The 23,029-nt window shown below is 37.7% G+C and overlaps 1 protein-coding gene across 3 annotated transcripts in view; it reads left to right on the forward strand.

The window, feature by feature from the left end:
* The window catches only part of LOC100765371 (oligophrenin-1), a 332,542-nt gene that overhangs the window by 250,036 nt on the left and 59,477 nt on the right, over window positions 1-23,029 (forward strand). For all 3 annotated transcript variants that reach the window (XM_027431711.2, XM_027431712.2, XM_027431713.2), the window contains 3 exons: window positions 13,032-13,116; window positions 17,036-17,094; window positions 17,805-17,910. In XM_027431711.2, the coding sequence (XP_027287512.1) occupies window positions 13,032-13,116; window positions 17,036-17,094; window positions 17,805-17,910 (250 nt within the window). The remainder of the gene's footprint in view (window positions 1-13,031; window positions 13,117-17,035; window positions 17,095-17,804; window positions 17,911-23,029) is intronic.

Here is a 23,029-nt window from a genome sequence, read left to right on the forward strand (position 1 = left end):
TGAGTGTTGGTTGAGTTCTTTATATATTCTGTATATTATTTTTCTGTCAGATGTATAGCTGGCAAAGATTCTTTCCCATTCTGTAGATTCCTTTTGGCTTGAACAATTGTTTTATTACCTCTGCAGGATCTTTATAGTTTTGTGAAGCCCCTCTTGTCAATAGTTGGCCTTTATTACTGAGTAAATAGAGCCCTATTCAATAAGTCTTTCTTACACCCATATCTTATATTATATAACTTGTTTTTCTTTTTTGTGTAGCTTTGGAGCCTATCCTGGCACTCACTCTGGCGACCAGGCTGGCCTCGAACTCAGAGATCTGCCTGCCTCTGCCTCCCGAGTGCTGGGATTAAAGGCGTGCGCCACCAATGCCTGACATAACTTGTTTTTCTTATCAATTTCGGTATTTCAGGTTTCACATTTAGGTGTTTGATCCATTTGGAGGTGTGTGTGTGTGTGTGTGTGTGTGTGTGTGTGTGTGTGTGTGTTAGACACAGGGCTAATTTTAGTCTTCTACATGTAGACCTTCAGTTTCCCCAGCACCATTTGTTGATGATGTCATCTTTTTTCCAGCATACGTTTTTGGTTTTTGTTATTTTTGTCAAATATCAGATGTCTGTAATTGTATGTACTAGGGTTTGGGTCTTCTATTTTTCTTCCATTGTTCTACATGTCTGATTTTATGCCAGTCCCTTACGGCTTCATTACTATAACTTTGTAATATTTCTTGAAATCTAGAATGATTGTCATTCTAGTATTGTCCTCTTTGCTTAGGATTGTTTTTTCCTTTTATGATTCCATGTGAATTTTAGCGTTTTTTTTATTTCTTTAAAGAATGTTGTGGGTATTGTGGTGGTTGGGACTTTCATTGAATTTGTAAATTGTTTTTTGTAGAATGGTCATTTTCACAATATTAATTCTACTAATGGGCACGGATTTCTGTCTTTTTGTGTCTTCCTCCATCTCTTCCTATAGAGATCTAAAGTTTTCGTTATAGAGCTCTTTTGCTTCCTTAGTGAAGTTTATTCTTAGATATTTTATTTTCTTTGGAGCTTTTGTGAATGGGATGTGCCCATGATTTTGTGCATCTTTTCATGTGCTTGTTAGCCATTAGTATATTTTCTCTCCACACTCCAGGTTTAGGTTTTTTTTAATAATAAATTTAAGTGAGAGGATGTATGTGAAAGATTATGATTATAAGCAAAGTCATATTGGTAGAAAAATCTGAATCTTCAGATAAATTGCTTCGTACTCCTGTGAAGAATGTACTTGATTGTTAATTTAATGCACACTGCTTAAAACTTTGGCAAACATCTCATAAGTTGTATGAGCCATGTTCATTAGAGCCTGCCACTCAAAATATAATGATAGTTATTTTGACTATTTACAAGAGATTTGGAAAGGTTAATATATGAAGTGATATTTTTGATGAATCAATTATTTAAATTGTATAATTTGAAGTCTGAGCTGCAGGTGTGAGGAGCTAGTTATTTACTGGAGTGATTTTGGCAGAGCCCTTAGCATACAATTCTCAACTATGGCTTTGTTATTCTTCATAATGGTATTTCTATATTTGAGGAATGTGCCAAGTAGCTGTAGGGCCCCATTATGCCTTTCATGGGTGTTTGTGACTTTTCATGGTCCATTGCAAATATTCCTCTATAAAAATATTCAAATCTCTTCCAGAAATATTAAAAATTTGAATGTGTGACACTAATTTATATATGATTATTATATAAGCTGAAGTGTATTCCTATTTTATTTGGATTTTAAAAGAAATTAGCACATTACAGGAAGACTATAAAAGGTATCAAGTGACCTAGACCTTGTACCTACTATATATAGTAGATATTAGTTCTACATTTCTGTGTATAATCTCATCATTCTGTGTATTCCTTTCAGTAAATTCTTAAGAATAAGTTGTTCCTTATAATGATTTTTGTAATGTCTATTTTATATAATGCAATCTAAATAAATTTACCTCTTTTCCTTTTTCTCATCAGGGAACCAAGGCCTTTTTAGGGTCCTAGTTTACTCCATTTAATTTTTATTTTCCTTCTTAATATGGACCACTACTAATGAATCTCTTATGTGCTAGAAAAACCCTGGACTAGACCTTTGACTTGGTTAAGCAGTTTTTTGGGTAAATCGGGGTATGAATGCTTACTTTTGTAGTCATTTGACTTTTATTGGCAACACTGGGAAATGTAATAACCCTCATAGGCTAAATAAAATAAAAGCTCAGTATCCAAAAGGAGCCTAATAATCAGTATTCCAAACACAGCTATAGACAGTGTAGACAAGGAGACCAGACTGGATTTGGTATGGTATACAACTCAGTGGCTAATTCTTCCTTGTATTGGCTGTCTTTAATATTCTTTCTGTGTTTCTTGTCCCATTTTTAATTATTTAATTTTAGTTAGTATACTGGTTAGTTTTTTTCATTTTCTATATTCTTCTGTTATATATTACATCCCAACTGCAGTTTCCCCTCCCTCCTCTTCTCCCAGTCCCTCCTCCCACCTTCCCTCTCCCTCGGATTCTCTCCTCTGTTTCCCTTCAGAAAAGATCAGGCCTCCCAGAGATATCAACCAGACATGGCATAACAAGTTACAGTAAAACTAGGCACAAACCCTCATATCAAGGCTGGAGGAGGCATCCCAGTAGGAGGAAAAGGGTTCCAGAAGTAGACAAAAGAGTCAGATACATCTCTACTGTTAGGAGTTCAAAATTCCAAGCTAAACAACCATAGCATGTATGTAGAGGACCTGATGCAGACCCATGGTTTCCACTTCAGTCTCTGTGAGCCTGTATGGGCCCTAAGTAGTTGATTTTGTGTGCCATATTTTCCTGGTGTCCTCCATCCCCTCTGGCACCTAAAACCCTTCCAACCCCTTCCATTCCCTCTTCTGTGGGGTTCTCCAAGCGCCGCCTAATGTTTGACTGTTGGTCTCTGTATCTGCCTTCATCAGCTGCTGGAGGAAGCATCTCTGATGACAATTGGGCCAGGTACCAATTCAATGAATATAGCAGAATCATTACATTGGCTTTTTGTTTTGTGGGGTTTTTTGGCAAGTTGTGTTTGGTTTTATCCTAGGTCTCTGGACTGTGCAGCCAGTGTTTGGCCTCAAGTAGTCATTGGTTGGCCAGACCCACACGCTCTGAGCCACCATTGTCTCAGTGCAGTTTGCAGGCAGGACAGGTTGTGGGTTGGAGGTTTTGTGGCTAGGTTAGTGTTTCACTTGCACCACTGGGAGACTTTCCTGGTTACAGAAGATGGCCATTCAGGCTCCATATCCTCCATTGCTAGGAGTATTGGTTAGTTTTATTGTCAACTTGACACAAACGGGGGCGGGGGACCTCAGCTGAGGATTTACCTAAGTGTTTTGGCCTAGAGACATGTCTGTGGCATGTTTTCTTGATTGCTTCTTGATGTATAGGGCCCAGGCCACTGTGGCAGGCACTATCTCAAGGCTGTATAAGAAAGGTATCTGAGCATGAGGCAGAGTGAGCAAGTTAGTGAGCAGTATTTCTCTATGGTTTCTCTTTCAGCACTTGATTCAGTTTATGTCTGACTTCCCTCAGTGATGAACTGTTGCTTGGAAGTATAAGGCAAATGGATCCTTTTCTCCCTCAAGTTGCTTTTAGTCAGAGTGTTTTATCACAGAAACAGAAAGCAAACTAGAACAGTTCACATGCAAACTAATGGGTTTCATTATGACATTTTCATATATGATACCATTTTAATTTGTGCAGTTTATCTCCATTACTGTCTCGTTTTCTCTTTGTCCCTCTCACTGTTCTTTCTTACTCCCTTCACATAGTACTCCTACATATATATTTTTTTCTGCATATGAGAGAAAACATATAGCATTTGTCTTTATCCTTCATTGCCTTCTCATATCCTCTTTCTCTACCTTCTCTCTTCAGAGAGTCCCTGTTCTACTTTCATAGTGTGTGTGCCACATAAAAGAGAAAACATGTTTATCCAAGTGGGGCTTATTTCACTTAACATGATTTGAAGTTCCACCCATTTCCCTTCAAGTAACGTAATTCCAGTCTTCTTGTTTTATATTAACTTCCTAAATCTCATTTCATATCCTTATCTTCTATCATAGGCATTTTTGAATCAGTGACTTCCCTGCCTCCCTTTCCATAGAGTGTCTCCTGGCAGTCTTGTTTAAGATCTTCTTTATTCAAGCTATAATCATAGCCACAAGCCTTTTGCCTTTCTTGCCAACAGAGGATAGGTCTTTGGATTTCATTGCTGAGGGATATTGCTCAAGTCAAAACCATAAAGGCTCACTGAGACAATGAGTTGCTTAGAAATCTCTGGTTCCAGGAAAGTGCAACACAAATTGTATTTATAGACATTAATGTTTTAGATAGTCATGAAGCTTAATCAAATTGACTTTTAGCTTAGGGGTGGTAATTTGCAATCCCTGAACTTAAGGAGGGAATCTCAAAACATGGATAAATCTCAGAAGCATAATTTGACTAATGAGTTTCAGAAGGATTCATATATTACCATTTGGGTAGAGTTTAAAGATCTGAAACCAACAAAATAATTTTTTTGTGTGTGTGTGTGTATGTGCAGTGCATCACATGAATCATAAATACTGAATTCCTGTAACTACTGATAATTATTGTCTCTGAGTAGAAAGGAATTGGTGCCTAGACTGGATCAATGTAATTATAGTGGTTAACTTCTTTAACTTTATGATTTAAAGTTTAAATCATTTAGCAGAATGAACTTGCAGAAATAGATTATGAAGATAACATTAACTGGGTGCTTTTTAAAAAATATTTTCTCTTTATGCTTGAGATATTTTATAGATTAATAAGATACTCATCATAACTCAAACAAAACATGTCTGTAGAATGAATCTGACCGAGATGCCATCTTTATCACCTCGCTATTTATGGAAGCAAACATTCTCTGTGGTAGAAAACCAAGTGTCTTTATGTCAAGAGGTTGGAATCTATTCCATATGTATCTGGAGGCTATTATCAATAACAGTTCAGGATGAGTGATCTGGATTTTAACCAAGATGTAAGCTGGTTTTCATCAACCTTTATCTATTTACTTCCCTTTGCAAAGTCACTGCATAATTTCTTGACAATATATACACATTATGGCTACTTCTTTATGATCTTGTTTTCTATCATACTTATATTGTTTTGTACCCCTTGTGGCTTCATGGACTCATTTACAGACTCAGCTTCTTCTGATGAGATCTAATTATTTCATAATCCAATTGACCATTTCTATTCATCATGGAAGACTGTTCTCAGATTTGCTGTTGGCTGTCGCAGCACTAGGTTAGAAACCCTGGAAAGCATTGTGCATTTCTAATAAATAATATGATTTTCCTAATCATTGTCTGTCTTGTGCTAAGATCAAGACTGTCATGCTCTTCTCTTGACCTTGAACCCACTTAGTTATGAGTTATGAAATGATTCATATATTGAACCTCCAGAGGGTAGAAATTTTATTTTATTTGCTGTATATTCTTAGCTCTTTGAAACAGTCCTTGGAACAGAGTAACTACTAATATGTGCTGAATAAATGTGTCAATAATGACGTTATTCTTTTCAGTGGACACAATTTTCCTGTGGTTTCAAGGGGGGTGTGAGACTAGTCTTAAGGCAGTTTAGATACCAAAGTGAGAGGGAAACATTCAGAATGCTGAGTTTGTGATTAATTAACTTGGATTTTCACCCTGGTTGTCTTCTTCCTTTAATTATAATTTGATTTTTGACTTCCCAGTGTTTCCATTTTATGTTGCATAAATCTGAACACTTGAATGCCAGCTTGTAGTTCCTTTTAATAACCAAAACATCTTTGTGTATCTGTGCAAACTGTCTTCATATTTAATTCCTTTATCTGTGCTTTGTCATTTCAGTGTTGAGTTTAGCACATTACATTCCTGTAACATGCTTAGTTGAGATACAAAGAAAATTGTATCACTTCCTCACCAGGTCCCAAAAATATGTCTCTCATAAACCTTGAAGATCTCCAAATCTTCTTCCAGGTTTGGTAAATAGAGAAACTAGCAAGACTTAGCATGTAGTTATTCTCATGACTATAATTTATCATGGTCAAAAGACAAACCAAAATTAGAAAAGAGGAAGGGTGTATGTGGAAGAATCCAGTAGAACAAAAGCTTCCAGGAATCTTCTCCAGTTCCTCTAGTATTGGTTGTGACAGAGGCTGTACTGCTTCATTTGCATTGTGAGATAGCCAGAGACTGATTTGCTAAGACTTTTATCAAGGCTGCTCATGAAAGCCACTACTGCCCAGCACATCCCAATACTTCATGGCCTCAAAAATCAAAGCAGGGTTTCAGCATAAATCTACCATACAAGAAATCTAGACACAGTGAGCCGTTTTATTAATTCAATGATGGTGACCCTTGCAAATTCCACGTTTCAAGGGTCCACCTTGCAAGGAAGCATCTCTTAGAGTAATGATCTTAGGCCTGCTTTGTTAACTTCTTTCTGAACACCACATTAATACAGTTGTTTTGCCTAGGAGATTACCCCCATAGAATGAAGCTACACTAACATGTTGCTTGTCTCTAGGACAAAACCTTGTAATTACATTGGAATTTTCATAACATAAAGTATTACTAAGCAATTTTGTCATGTTGAAACTCTGTCCAGGACCATGTTCTCATGTTGTCAAAATTCTATACCTGGAAATTATTGTTTACCTTCTAATAGCTAAAGATAAAAGGTAATTCTCTTGCCAGCATTTTCCTTTCAGACAGCCTCAGTATGACTCTGGAAGTGGCTCATCTCTTACCTTTCTGCTGGTGATTATATCCTTACTTAGCCATGTTGTCTCACCTGTGGATGGACCTTTGTTACCCTTTTCTATATTTGAAGAAATTCAATTTCATTTGGTATGTCTTTATGGTCACTCTACACCCTAAGCATCTTCAGTTCTCTACCTTTATCACTGAACATGGCTGAAATCCTTGCTCTGAAATCTTTGTTCTAGAGCATCATTTTGTGCTACTTTCTACTCCACTGTAGAGGTTACTATAAATATTCAGCATGTAATTTTTTAAAGATTCTATTGATAGCCAGAGTTGGTTAGTTTGCCCTCCTTGCTGTTAGAATGTGTGTGAGAAGTAAGTTATGGCAATCAACAAATATTAAAATACCTTGTTCTTAGCTTGGTGTAGTGGCACACACCTTTAATCCCAGCACTTGGGAGGCAGAGGCAGGCAGATCTCTGATTTTGAAGCCAGCCTGGTCTGCATAGGGAATTCTGGGACAGCCAGGACTACATAGAGAAATAATGTTTCAAAAACCAAAACAGAACAAAGACCTTGTTTACTGAAGTGGAATTGAGAGTTCCAGAATTCTTCTGAAGATGACAGATTTTATTAGTAAAAGAGATCTTTCAAGTTTCAATCCAGGGTAAAGGAACTTATCTGTAAGTGAACTTTGTAAACTTACTCAGAAAGTTTGTTCCATGTTGAGTCTTCAAAAGATAAGAGAACACAGAGCATATCCACCCACAAATTTGGAGCAAGTAAGCAGTTTAAATTTGGTATAACAAAAAGACCATTGCATATGATAGATACTAGGAGCCAGAGTTTTGAAAATTGTGTCATTTCCATTTGACCGCTTATTATTTTTATTACACACATACACATATAAATGGAGATTATAATTATACCATTCCCCCTTCCCTTTCTTGCTATAATCCCTACCATTTACCCTCTTGCTCTCTTTCAAACTAATGGCCTCTACTTATTGTTACATATATACATAAATACATACCCCCCCACACACAACAAAAAATGTAAGACAACATTCTCAGTCCTTATAATATTGCATGTATAATATTGTATGTTTTCAGGGTTAATCATTTGGTATTGGAAACCAATAAGTGTTCTCTTCCCACTTTGAGCATTATTTAGTAGTTCTTTGTCTAGGATTGAGGCCTTATGTGCTTTCCTTCTTCCATTAGCATATCGATTGTGTCATAGGTAGCTATGTTGTTAAGACTTGATGGATGCAGCTGCCTTGACATTTTAAGGAGATGAGATCTCACAGCAGAATACTGATCCTTTGGCTCTTACAATTGTTTTCCTCCCTCCCAAGCTGATCGAAGAAGCTTAGGTGCAGGAGTTATGTTGTAGATGTATCAGTTAAGGGTTGGTTCCACAAGTCTGCATTTTTTTTTTTTACTATATCGTTCTTTGTTTTTCTTTTCCATTTTTTAATTTAAATTACCAACAAGATTGTTTTACATGCCAATCCTAGTACCCTCTCCCTCCCCTCCTCCCCTGCCACCCACTAATAACCTACATATCCCATACCCTTTCTGCTCCCAGAGGGTGAGGCCTTCCATGGGGTTCTTCAGAGTCTGTCATATCCTTTGGGATAGGGCCTACGCCCTCCCCAGTATGTCTAGGCTGAGGGAGTATCCCTCTATGTGGAATGGACTCCCAAAGGCCATTCCTATGCTAGGAATAAGTACTGATCCACTACCAGAGGCCTCCTCACTGACACCGACATTCAGGGGGTCTGGATCAGTTCCATGCTGGTTTCCCAGCTATCAGTCTGGGGACCAAGAGCTCCCCCTTGTTCAGGTCAGCTGCTTCTGTGGTTTTCACCAGCCTGGTCTTCACCCATTTTCTCATCACTCCTCCTTCTCTGTAACTGGCTTCCAGTGTTTAGCTGTGGGTGTCTGCTTCTACTTCCATCAGCTGCTGGATGAAGGCTCTAGGATGGCGTATAAGTTAGTCATCAATCTCATTATCAGGGTAGGGCATTTAAGGTAGCCTCTCCTCTGTTGCCTAGATTGTTATCTAAGTGTCATCCTTGTAAATGTCCGGACATTTCCCTAGTGCCAGATTTCTCTTTAAACCTATAATGGTTCCCTCTATTAAGGTACCTCTTATTTTGCTCTCCTCTATTTTTCCCCCAACTCAACCTTCCTGCACCCTCATGTCCTTTTCACCTCTCCTCTTCTCTCCTTCTCATTTTCCTAGCTCCCTCTCCCCTTTCCCCATGCTCCCAATTTGCTCAAGATATCTTGTCCCTTTCCCCTTCTCCAGGGGACCATGTATGTCTCGCTTAGCGTCCTCCTTGTTTCCTAGCTTCTTTGGCATTGTGGATTGTAGGCTGGTAATCCTTTGCTCTAAATCTAAAATCCATATATGAGTGAATGCATACCATTTTTGTCTTTTTGTGACTGGGTTACCTCCCTCAGAATGGTTTCTTCTAGTTGCATCCATTTTCCTGCAAATTTCAAGATTCCATTTTTTTTTTGTGCTGAGTAGTACTCCATTGTGTAAATGTACCACATTTTCTGTATCCATTCTTCAGTTGAGGGGCATCTAGGTTGCTTCCAGGTTCTGGCTATTACAAATATTACTACTATGAACATAGTTGAACAGATGTCCTTGTTGTATGAATGTGCATGTTTTGGGTATATGCCTAAGAGTAGAATTATTGGATATTGTGTTAGACTAATTCCCATTTTCCTGAGGAATCACCATACTGATTTCCAAAGTGGCTGTACGAGTTGGCACTCCCACCAGCAGTGGAGAAGTGTTCCCCTTTCTCCACATCCTCTCCAACATAAAATGTCATTGGTGTTTTTGATTTTAGCCATTCTAACAGGAGTAAGGTGGTATCACAGAGTTGTTTTGAGTAGCACTTTCCTGATGGCTAAGGATGTTGAGCACTTTCTTATGTGTCTTTCAGCCATTTTAGATTCCTCTATTGAGAATTATCTATTTACTTCTATTCCCCACTTTTTAATTGAATTGTTTGATGTTTTGGAGACTAGCTTCTTGAGTTCTTTGTATAATTTCGAGATCAGCCCTCTGTCAGATGTGGGGTTGGTGAATATCTTATCCCAATCCGTGGGCTGTCTTGCTGACTGTGTCCTTTGCCTTACAGAAGTTTCTCAGTTTCAGGAGGTCCCATTTCTTAATTGTTGATCTCATTGTGCTGCTGGTGTAATGTTCAGGAAGCATTCTCCTGTACCAATTAGTTCAAGGGTACTTCCCACTTACTCTTCTAATAGGTTCAGTGTGGCTGGATTTATGTTGAGGTCTTTGATCCATTTGGACTTAAGTTTTGTGCATGATGATAGATATAGATCTATCTGCAGTCTTCTACATGCCAGCATCCAGTTATGCCAGCACCATTTGTTGAAGATACTTTCTTTATTCCATTGTATAACTTTAGCTTCCTTTGTCAAAAAACAGGTCTTCATAAGTATGTGGGTTAATATCAGGTTTTTCAGTTTGATTCCATTGGTCTACCTGTCTATTTTTCTGCCAATACAAAGTTGTTTGCAGGACTATAGCTCTGTAATAGAGCATGAAGTTGGGGATGGTGATGCCTCCAGAAGTCCAACACCCCTTCATGTTAAAGGTCTTGGAGAGTTCAGGGATAACAGGAACATACCTGAATGTAATAAAAGCAATATATAGCAAGCCAACAGCCAACATCAAAATAAACAGAGAGAAACTCAATGAGATTCCTCTAAAATCAGGAACAAGACAAGGTTTCCACTCTCTCCATATCTCTTCAATATTGTACTTGAAGATCTAGCTAGAGCAATAAGACAACAAAAGGACATCAAGGGGATACACATTGGAAAGAAAAAACAAACTTTCACTGTTTGCAGATGATATGATAGTTTACATAAGTGACCCAAAAACTCTACCAGAGAGCTCCTACAGCTGATAAACACCTTCAGTAAAGTGGCATGATACAAGCTTAACTCAAAAATCATTAGCCCTACTATATACAGACAATACTGGGCTGAGAAAGAAATCAGAGAAACATCACCCTTTACAATAGCCACAAACAATATAAAATATCTTGGGGTAACACTAACCAAATAAGTTAAAGACCTGTATAGCAAGAACTTTGAGTTTTTAAAGAAAGAAATTAAAGAAGATACCAGAAAATGGAAAGATCTCCCATGCTCTTGGATAGGTAAGATCAACATAGTAAAAATGACAATCTTGCCAAAAGCAATCTACAGTTTCAATGCAATCCCCATCAAAATACTGGTGCAATTCTTCACAGACCTTAAAAGAACAATACTCAACTTTATATGAAGAAACAAAGATCCAGGGTACACAACTCTGCATTTTGATTGTTGAAAGAACAGTACTCAACTTCATATGGAAAAACAAAAAACCCAGGATAGCCAAAATAACCCTGTACAATAAAGGAACACCCGGAGGCATCACCATCCCGGACTTCAAGCTCTATTATAGAGCCATAGTCCTAAAAACAGCTCGGTATTGACACAAAAATAGACAGGTTGACCAATGGAATCGAATTGAAAACCCTGATATTAACCCAAACACATATGAACACCTGATTTTTGACAAAGAAGCTAAAGTTATACAATGGAAAAAAGAAATCATCTTCAACAAATGGTGCTGGCATCATGGTGATTCTTATCACATGTATATACACATTTCATAGCTTTAGATTCACTGTTTTTAGTTTGTATTTCCATTTTAAAAGTACCTATTGGCATTTCTTCAGACTTACTGATCTTTCTCTTATCTGTGTTCAGTTCTTAAAGGCTTTCTTCCTTGCTACTACTGTGTTTTGACTTTTAGCATTTGTTTTTATGCTTCCTTAGATTTTTGTATCTATCATTATGTCTAGCTTACAAATGTCAGAAAACACTACTGAAAGATGCAGAAGAAACATAAAAACACACTTTGCTATACAGATTTTAGAAATACAAACTCAGTAATTTGAAACAGCTGTGATTAATGTTAAGGGCTTTAATACAGAAAAGTGAAAAGTATAAAAGAAGAGGTGGATAAAACAGAAGATAGAAAATACAATCCAAAATTTACCGGAGGTGTATGTACCTTTAGTATGAAGCTTCATGTTTGGCTCAGGTTAAGTTTGTGGTTTTGTCTGTCCTCTGTCTTTGGTTTGCCATAGAGACTTAGTGAATTGTGCTGTTCCTTTAGTCAGAATGAGAGTGTTATTTTGCAGAAGGCTTATTGATGTGGTGGTGAGGTGCCATGGGAGAGGGGAGTGTTCCATAACTCTTGTGATTCTTTGTCTACTGTACTCCTGGCCTGTGACCTTTGCAGTGCCTTTCAGTTTATTTTTGATGTTCCCTTTAAGAAGAGACGGATTGGGTATAGAGTTGAATATCATCTTCAACTATTCACTTCATTTAGATTATGGTAAAACTGTAGTAGTTGGAGTGCAAAAAAATAGTTTCTGTTAACCAAAGCTCTGGGCATATGGTTACTTTTCTTTCACCTTTACTAGAAGCATGAATTCGTGAGGGGATTATTCTTAGATTTCTACTCTGGAAAACTGATAGCAAATATTAGTAGGGAGTCCAAACCTCTGGTGTTCCCTGATATTGTTGAGTCACTCATTTTTTGATTAATTTTTTATTTAAATTAAAAACAATCTTATTTTACACACCAATCCCAGTTCTCTCTTCCTCCCATCCTCTCATGCCCCCCAACATCTCCCCACCCAACCCCCATCCATTCCTCAGGGATAGGGAATCATCAAAATCTGTCACAGGCCACTCATTTTTTAAACTCTAAAACTCATACATATTGGGTCATAGCATTTCTTTTTCACTTACAGATTAGATTTTCCTGTGTCGGGAATGAGGGGTTTCCATGGTGTTTCTGCCCTGGAGCTTCTGCCAGAAAGTGCTGACTCTGCAGCCTGTTTGTCCTCAAGGTTCTGCAGCAGCAGTTTCCTCTCAGTATCAGAACTTTGGTCATCTATAGAGTTGTTCAGTTTGTTCAGTGTTTTTTTTTTCCCTCACAGGGTGTCTAGAAGTGATCATTTCCAAATTTCTTGCATAGCAAGCCAGAATACAAGATACTTTTGAAAACAGAAAAGATTTCTTTTTCTAAAGTTTTGGTCTCTTGAAAATTTATTAGAGTAACCATTTAATTAATATACTTCATTTAAAAAAAGAAGGTAACAGGTAAAATCTGTGGGAAGATTATTTTTTGTTTTGTTTTGTTTTTTTTTTTTAGATCCAAAATGCCCAGGAGATGTGGATTTTCATAATAGTGACTGGGACATTAAGACAATCACAAGCTCCTTAAAATTCTACCTCAGGTATGTTTTGCTTCAACTGGGATTTGGCTTTTCATTATTGATGAAATTTATTTAGGAGGATTTCTGTTTAATAAGATGTTTTATGTTTGTCTTTGAGACAGGCACTAACTATGTAGCCCAGGCTGAACTGGAGCTTGATACAATCATCCTCCCTCAGCTTCCTGATTGCTAGAATTATAGGCATGGGAAACCACCTCAAGCTCTAGAAAACATATCTTTAGTATGAGGATTTAACATATATAGTATTTGTTACTGAAAAAATATTTTTGAAAATAAAAACACTGTTCTTTCAAACCATCCTCTTGTGGACATAACTCAGTAGTAGAATCCTTGATGCAAAGACAGAAAGAGAAATAGAATATGGTTATACCATACTGTCCTATTTTAACCAATATAAATAGAAATATAAAAGAAAACACAAAATTGGAGATAAATGACATGACAGCAGTAAGAAAAAAGGTTAACTTACTGGCAAAATTTGGGGATACACAGTGCTGATAAAATTAATGCCCTATTTATTGGCATAAATGTTATTTAAAATATGTTTGAATATGTATATATATAAACATATGTACATATATATATATATATATATATATTATAATATATATAATTTTTTGAGACAGGGTCTCACTTTGCAGGCTAGCCTGGAACTCTCTATGTAGATCAGACTTGCCACCAACTCACAGAAATCCACCTGCCTTTGCCTCTGTACTACTGAGGTTAAAGGTGTGTTTACCACATGTAGCACTCCTTTCAGTTTTTAACTGCTATTCTTTATGTCACATAATATGCATTATACTTTCAAGTTCAGGTCTTTTCTTTTAATTTTTTTGCGGTCTTTTAGCAGTCTGATGGCTATTTAAACTCTGCTCTATATCATTATTCCAAATTGTCGGGTCATGATATTGATGTTGAATGACCTTCCATTATTGAATCATCTTGATGTAGTTCTAGTTTCATATAACTGGGAGTGTTCTTTTTAGAGGCATGACTGACTATTCTGTCTTCCAAAGAAAGCAAATGCTGTTGGAGGACTTATCCTGTGATAGACACTGTGCTAGTTGCTGTCATTGACACTTCCATTGATATTTTTTATCCCAATACCCATGTGCCACAGGGAGTGCAATACTCCTTTTTGCAGATGGGGAAACTGAGGTTCTCACTTCCACAACAAAGTATGTTTGTTGTTATAGCTGGTATTTTTTGACCTTAAATCTCTGAGTTAAAAGGGCACTTTTCCTAGGGTGCTTTTTTCCCCTTAGTACCTGTTTTTATGATCCTTGGGCAACTTTGGAATGTGTGGATAATTTAATAAGGAGAGAGCAATCTTTCTTTTTTCTTTTTTTAAATTTATTTTTTATTTAAATTGAAACAAGCCTGCTTCACATGTCAATCCCAGCTCCCTCTCCCTCTCCTTCTCCCCTGCTCCCCACCAACCCCCACCCCATCCCCCCTCTGCAACCCAGGGAGGGTGAGGCCCTCCATGAGGGACCCCCAAAGTCAGTCATATCATCTGTGGCAGGGCCTAGGCCCTCCCCCATGAGGCCAGGCTGAGAGAGTGTCCCTCCACTTGGAATGGGCTCCCAAAGTCCATTCATACACCAGTATAAATACTGGTCTACTACCAGAGGTCCTATAGAGTGCCGAGGCCTCCTTACTCACACTCACGTTCAGGGGCTGTGGATCAGTCCCATGCGGGCCTCTCAGCCATTAGTGTGGGGTCCATGAGCTCCCCCTCGTTCAGGTCAGCTGTTTATGTGGGTTTCACCAGCTCAGTCTTGACCCCTTTGCTTTTCACTCCTCCCTCGTTGCAACTTGATTTCAGGTGTTCACTTCAGTGTTTAGCTGTGGGTGTCTGCGTCTGTGTACATTAGACACTGGATGAAGGCTCTAGAGTGGCATATAAGGTAGTCATCAATCTCATTATTGGGGAAGGGAGTTTAAGGAAGCCTCTTAAGTATTGCTTAGATTGCCAGTTGGTGTCATCCTTGTAGATCTCTGGAATTCTCCCTAGTTCCAGATCTCTCCTCAAATCTATAATGGCTCCCTCTATTATGATATCTTTCATCCTGCTCAGGAGACAGCAATCTTAAATAAATAGTTTTCAAAGACTTGGGATAATGACAGTAGTCAGTTAGTAAGTGGTACACTATTCTTATCCTCCTTAAAAGGAGTCAGTATTTTCAAAGATGTGTTTCAAAGGTTTTCTTCGATTGAAATCCTTTCTAGCTCAAGCCTAATCAACAGAAGGGAAGGCCAAGCCAAAAACTATGAATGACCAACACATCTAGTAAGAGTTGATCATCAATGGGACTGTCATATGCACTAGAATGTCATCTCTATTGATTTCTTTCAATTTATTTTTTAAGAAGAGTTTGTTTTGGCTCATAGCTTAAGAAAGTATCCAGTCCATCATGGCAGGGAAGTGGTGGCAGTAAGAACATGAGGCCACACTGTATGTTTAGTCAAGATGCAAAGCTTACTTATTTTTATTTTTGTTTATATAAAGATTCAGATCAGTGGCATAAATGGTAAGAAGAGAGCTTGGAAAGAGTCTGTGGATGGAATCCTTTCACTGGTTATGATCGTGATGGAGAAAGGAATCTGGTTTGGGCAAACAGACAGAACTGGAATCCATTGAGAATAAAGTGAATGGGGCCATTTGAATTTGTCATGGAGAAATCATATTTATTAAGATATTAGCTGTAGGGCCCTTCTTGTGCCTTTCAATGGCAGAAGTGTAAATCATGATGCTGTGCTGGTACTTAAAACCATAAGAACAGACGCCCCTCTGCTCCAGGATAGATTGCAGTGTGTTGGGAAACAGCAATACATCGTTTTATGGCACCCTCTTTTGTCCAATAGTAGATAACACTGAAATAGAATCAAGTCAATGACCAAAATATGAAAAATGAGTGTATTTCATATAAAAATATTTATTTTCCATCTCTGTTGAAGATAGAAAGATCTGACTCCCCTGAACTTACGTGCTTATTTGTCTTAGTAAATATGACTGCTGTTTGTAGAAAAATGAAGGCACTGCCAGGCAAATGCAGGTTAAATATGAGACATGCACAATATGAAAATTTCCCAGTCTACACAGATATTTGAGTTTTCCAGTCCTCTAGTGTTGTAAAAAGAGAAAGGAGCCATGATAAATTCCCAGAGAAGAAGGTCCAGAAAGGCCACAGTGGTTAAGAGAAAAACCCAAATCAAGTGAATCAGCAAAATCCAAGAGATAAGTCTCAAGGAGGTTTGTTAACAGCCTCAAATGACACAAAGAAGTCAAGTAAGGTAAAAGATGACAGTTGTCTTTGTGTGCAGCATTGAGGCCGTCACTGGTGGTATTGGTAAGAACGGCTTCTTCAGAGCAGTTGGGGTGAGTCGGATTTTAATGGATTAGAGGGTAAACCAGGGGATTCAGGGACTAAGAAATAGAAATGTTACATATATTAGCATATTACTTTCTATAGAAATCTGGCTGGAAATGTGTATAGCATCTCATCAAATGATCTTGTCTGTGCTCTTACCTCTGTGGGTAGTGATTTCCCAAGTTTTAGTTCCATTCTGCTCTACTTCATAGGATCAGTGGAAGGGTCAAATAAAACATACCAAAGCACTTTGGAAAATTTTCAGATCCATCAACTTGTAAGCACATGGTCACATTTAGAGTGGGTCTATTGTAGAATTGGCAGGACTGGTTTTTATGTCCTTTCACATTGTGGAACTAGTTAGAGACCTTGCTGGAACTCCCACCATATATATTTGCAGATCTTCTTTTAAACTTAGATCCCACTGGTCAACTGTGAGATGTGTGTAATCAGGCTAAGCTGCGGGGCCTTAGTACTCATGAAACTGAGAGTCCATGGTCTGGTCAATTTTTCCTTCAAAATGTGATCCTCTTCATTCATTTCAGGAATCTTTCAGAGCCTGTCATGACTTATAAGCTTCACAAAGAGCTTGTCTCTGCTGCCAGTAAGTATGTGCACTACTAGTTAAATTGTGTTGTCCTGCTTTCCTACCAAGTCTGTGGCAAAAAAGCTAGCAAACTGCTTTGAGGGGAAAATTCCAAAATAATTCCAAAATAATTAAGCCCATTGCTAAATTAGCATAATTTTGATTGCTAACTTTTCAAGGTAGGTAATTTTGATAACCAGTGTTAGCTGTATGCTTTCAAGAAAATTGGCTAACTAGAAGCATGTGGTGTGGACTTCTGGGCTCTTTCGGTAATTCACTTTGGAAGGCAGCAACCTTTGTACCTCACACCTAGTAGGTGGAGAAAAGGCTTCTAACTGGAAGCTTTGCTTGGGGCTTTAGAGACAGCCTGCTGTGTCTGTAATTCTGCCTGCCTCTGAGACTGTCTTGTCCACAAGCTTCCATTCCCCACTTTCCAGTGTCTTCTTCCCTGTAGGCCTGTATTTTGTTTCTTTTGCTTTTTAATCTCTCCTTGCCATTGTGGGTTTTGTTTCTATTTTTTCTCACTTATTCAGTCTGTCTGGGCTTATTTATTTTCCTGTTTCCACTCTCCATCTCTTTTACTCTCTCCATCCCTCTCCTTCTCTCTCACTTTCTCCCTTTCAGTGTGTGTGTGTGTGTGTGTGTGTGTGTGTGTGTGTGTGTGTGTGTGTGTGTGTGTGTGTGTGTGACTTCAAAGCCAAACCATCTCTCTGTGTTCTCTCTGCCAGAATCTGACAACCTGGATTACCGTCTGGGGGCTATTCACTCCCTAGTATATAAGCTACCAGAAAAGAACCGGGAGATGCTGGAACTGCTAATCAGACACTTGGTAAAGTAAGTAGCTGCTTGGGTTTCAGAAAGAGTTTCTGTTGAGGGTCTGGCACACATAGGAGGACTAAAAAAAACTGACTCCCAACTCATTGAGCCCCATCCCCCAACTTTTTCTTGGGCCATCTGAGTATTCTTTGAGTGATGTCAATTTTGCATTCACCCTGTATGTATCCTAGAGTCAACAGGCCCCTGGTCCATTTTAGCTGAAAAGTAGCGGTAAGGTATTGTGCTGTGCACTAGGACCAGACATATACTTTACTGTCAGACAAGCCTAGTTTGGGATCCCAGTTCTACAACTTCTTTAGCTGTCTAATCCTAAGTGAGCCTCTCTGAGTCTCTATGCGTTCATCTCTATGAGGAAAACACTGATGACTATGAAGTAGGAGTGTCATGGGTTGAAATGAACATAGGAAAGCCAGTGACACAAGGTGAGCTCTTAAGAAGTTCGTTTTTTTTATTTTGGTCAGGCACAGTCTGTGTGTCTGTAATCCTAGCATTTAGGAGGAGAGTGTAGAAAGATTGTCAGTCTGAGTCCAGACTAGACCGTTATGTAGTGAGACTTTGCCAAATGAAGGAAAATAAAAGAAATTAAGTAAATAATGAGAGGAGGAAGAGAAAGGAAGGGAGGAAAAACAGGAGGATGGATGGAAGGAATTGGGGGGAAAAGAAATGGATAAAATGAGAGACACTAGGATCAGATCACACTCCTGGCCTGGTGTGGTAGGTGGCAGGAGACTTAGAAGGGGTACACATGTTCCATGATGATGCATCATGGCAAATATTCAATGTTGTGAGCAAAGATGATTTGCTTGGATCAAAACAAAGACAGAAAGGCTTTTATTGGAGTCTTTGTTTCAGTTCTGTTGCTAGCTCATTTGATTTGCCTGCCTGTCTCTAGTCCTCTCCTGGTATTTTAAGCAGTAATGTGTAATTAAGCTTAAAATTATAATGTACCCTAAACATATATGTAGCAAATAAGACTATTTGCATACTCCCAAACTTCATTGTGCTACACGGAACCTTATCTAGAGAGGTTCTAACACCTAAACTTCAGGCTGTTAGTGATGGTGAGATCTTAGACTAAGGACTGTCTTGGCTGATCCTGTGATAAGTATTGAGCACTCTGCCTATCTGGACCTCAGGTGTTCCTGTGATGTGAGATATCTCCTGAAATCTCATCCAGCTTGTACCTTCTAAGATTCTTTTTCATATTTCTACAGCAAATGGATATTAAAGATGCTGATATAGATAATAAGCATGGATAACAAAAAGGTAGATTTTGGTTTATTGTTGATGTCTGCAGCTCCAGCTAATAAAGAGTATTAAGAGACATGTTCTTTCCCAAATGTACTTTGATGTAATCTCAATAAAAATAGAGAAATCAACAAAGAAATTATTTACACATTAATTTGAAGTTGCTTTAGGGAAAGTAACTTTGATTTCAATTTCTAGGTCTAACTCTAATTTGTTATGTGACCCAAAGAAAGTCCTTCCACTCCTTGGCCCTCAGTTTGTTAATGTAGAACTTGCTCATCTATAGCTGGAAGGAGCCGAGTCAGCTTTTTTACGAGGCATTCTTTTAGCTGTGACTTTCTGAAAATCTAATATGTAACAAGAGCCCAAGAGCTCATGGTAATGTTTCTGCTGGTAGTGAGTGATGGGGTATCTTCCTCCACCTTCCCATCTACTTGGTTTGCATCACCATTCCTGCTCTTCAAAATCTTAAAAGAAAACAAACAAAAAAGAGATACATATGGTTGTATCACAGAAATAGGAAGACTTAGAAGTGTGGAACTGTAATACTCAATCTCACCATAGTGATGAAATGCAAATTAACCTTCTACTGAGTTCCAATTCATTGACACATTTAAATTCACATTTTCTATCAATGAGATTATGGAAAACAGCACTCTGATTAATTACAGTATTAGTTTAGTACACTCCTAGAGGACTGGGAGTCAGAACTATTTAACACATGTGCATATTAAGTTTCACTTTAGTCTACCAGTCACACTTTGGCATCTACTCTAAAGATACATCTCCACAAATGAAAAGCAGTGTTGGTTAGTGCAGCATAATTTTAATAACAAAAATTGGACATAGTACATGTCCCACAATGAGGACTTGTTGAGTGAATAAGGGTATATTCCACTATATAGTATTGTATACTAATTAAAAAAAAGAATAAGGACTTTGTCTATGCAGGAGTTTTTTCCCGTGGGATACATTATACATGTTAGGTTATAAAAGAAGCAACAACAAAAGATCGAAATCAGGGGGTGTAATACTCTACAGTTTTTTCTAATAGAAGAGGAAAATTAAAAATGTAAGACATAACACACTTGTTAAAAAATATGTCAAATGAAGCACAATGTTGTTTAAAAAATAACTAATTGATTCCAAAAGTTAAATATAGGGTTCTGAGTGACATGGGAATTCTGTTTCCTCACAATATACTCAGGGTAAATAAAAAAGAGATGTCCATGCAAAACCTTGCACACAGATATTTATAACAGCTTTATCCATAATTATTAGGGGTGTAAATAAGTCTAGCATCTGTCACTATATAAGTTGATAGACAAAATATTGCATAGTGATAAGGAGTTGCTGATACTGGGTGTGGTCATTTTTTATGGATCGATGAAAGCTTCTCGAGTTAGACATTGATAACAGTTATACTGCTCTATGAATATACTAACAGCCATTGAATCATACTCTTTCAAATGGGGAACCTTATTGCAGATATACCTTAACAAATTTATGAGAATGGCTATACTTGGGGAAAGGTATTAATGATATGTAGGGGATAAGGACAAGAATTAGATTCTTCTAAGTCACCTTCTGATATAGTTTTTATTTCCAATCAATGCTAGTTTGTACAAATCCAAAAATCAAATTAAAACAAATCTTAAGAATCCCAAAACAGGACACTGAAAAAGCAGATGGATGTTTGTCAACTTGATGTTAGAAGCACATAGAGAAAACAATTATTTCAACTGAGTTGTCAGCATATGCCTCTGACTCATCCTTAATGAAACAGCCTTGGAAAACAAGAAGAGCTACAAAGAAATTTTAAGCATTATCCTGTTGGTTTCTTAGTAATTATATGAATATGATCTAAAATACATACACATTTTACAAGGAAGAAGCAAATATGTATGCACATAAGAAGCTAAGCTTCATGATATAAGAAAAGGAGAACTGGATACAAAGTTAGAGATGAAGAGCAGAGTTTTTCAGTGTTGAAGGTAAAGGGGAATGTCTAGGAATTCACTATACAAAGTAAAAAAAATCCTTTTCAGCCTTGAAATGATTTCCCTTCCCCCCAAAATGTGAGTGTACCTAGTGCCCAGTTCTTTGTTTCTAAATACTATTCCTTTTTCAAAGGGAATAGAGCAGCTTGGAAAAGTAGCCATTCCAGATCTGGGGTGTGGAAACACAAGGTGAGCTTTGAGTGTATTATACCACAAAGAAAGGGATTTATTTGATAGGGATGACACCAGTGACATTTGGGAAACTTGAACATGAATATTTGCTAATAGCACATTGAAGAAGCAGAAACTCGTGGGGGAGTTGGTAAAGAAAGAAAAGCTATTATAGAAGAACAGCAGCTAATGAATGTGGGGGTGACAGCAAAATCATTAGCTTGTAACTGCACTGCCTTGATTTAAGCACTGATCAAATGATCAAAACAAACAATAACACTGAGAGATACATCATTTCAATGTATTGCCTCAGGCTCCTAATTATAAATGGACATGGTGCATCTTTACAATGAGGCTCTGTGACAGATACTGCCTTAAATCATTGGTCAATGTTAGCATCACCAATAATGTTACAAATTGGCCCTGTATGTCTCCTAATTTGATAAAGTGTGAAGTATAAAGCATAAACTATGAAATGTTTAACATGAATCAAACTGAGAAACACAAGGTTACAAATGTAGAGAATGCTTACCATTCTATACCATTATTGACTTGGACTTAAAAAACAAGTCAGTATCATGGGGAAAGAGGTAGGAATCCTAAGAAGCAAATGCAGTGCATGAATTTTGATTTTATCTACATGTGAAAAACTCATTTTAAAAGACTTTTTTTATGTCCTTTGACACTTGAGAAAATTTGAGTATGGCATAGATAATAGGTGGTGTGAAATTGCAAATTGTACACGAAAATCTTGTTATAGTCTGGTAGGAAATTTTGCTTTGTCTTTGAATGTTAATGCTGGTAGTTTAGGGATTAATCAAGTTACTTCCAGAGACTTCAGAAAACTACACAGAGAAAGCAAATGTGTCAAAATACTGAGTGACTACTGAAACATCCTGTGCACTGGCCAAATGTCCATAGTACTTGTCTTAGTCTTTCATCACTGTGATAAAATATCAGAACAAATAACCTTAAGGGGGGAATATTTATTTTGACCCAGCACTTCATCATGATCGAGTGGGAGCATGTCTCCCACCATAGTTAAAAATTCTATGGCCTGACAGAAATACTCATAGGTGATCTTTACAGTTCTGTGTTTCACATTCTATCAGTTGCTGCTCAGGATTATTTACCACAGTAACTATCTCCAAAAGTTTTGCGTATGTTTGAAAACTTTATAATCATATATTGTAAACAGTGTGAATTTAAAAAATAGGCCTAGTGCTGTTTGGAAAACTTATATGGGGGAAAAGGGAAAATTCACATGCTTTCAAAATGCATGCAATTATCCTGCTTGCCAGTCATTGCTTTCATGTTGTATATGTGATTATATCTGTGCCTTTGTAATGTATTCCTGCTCCTTGCTATTTTCTAGGTTAATAATAGGCATAGATAAATAGACCTCTGCCAATTTGGGGTTCTCAGTTCCCCAGTTCTTTTGTGTGTGTGTCTGTAGTTTCCATTAGGCACAGATAGGAGATCACTAATAGTCTCCTCTGCAGCTATCTCACCATTAATGGAATACTACAATGGAAGCAAATGTCATGCCTAATTCTACCATTCATACATGTGTTTATCAGTACACAGACACAAAGGGAGTTGTACGGCTTGTTCTGTAAACTCAATGAAGTCCCATTTCTTTGTGCTTTCAGATGCATTGACAACATCTTTTGTGAAAGTTTTACTGGAGGCAAATG

The sequence above is a fragment of the Cricetulus griseus genome, chromosome X (genome assembly GCF_003668045.3).
Source record: "Cricetulus griseus strain 17A/GY chromosome X, alternate assembly CriGri-PICRH-1.0, whole genome shotgun sequence".
Classification (NCBI taxonomy): domain Eukaryota; kingdom Metazoa; phylum Chordata; class Mammalia; order Rodentia; family Cricetidae; genus Cricetulus; species Cricetulus griseus.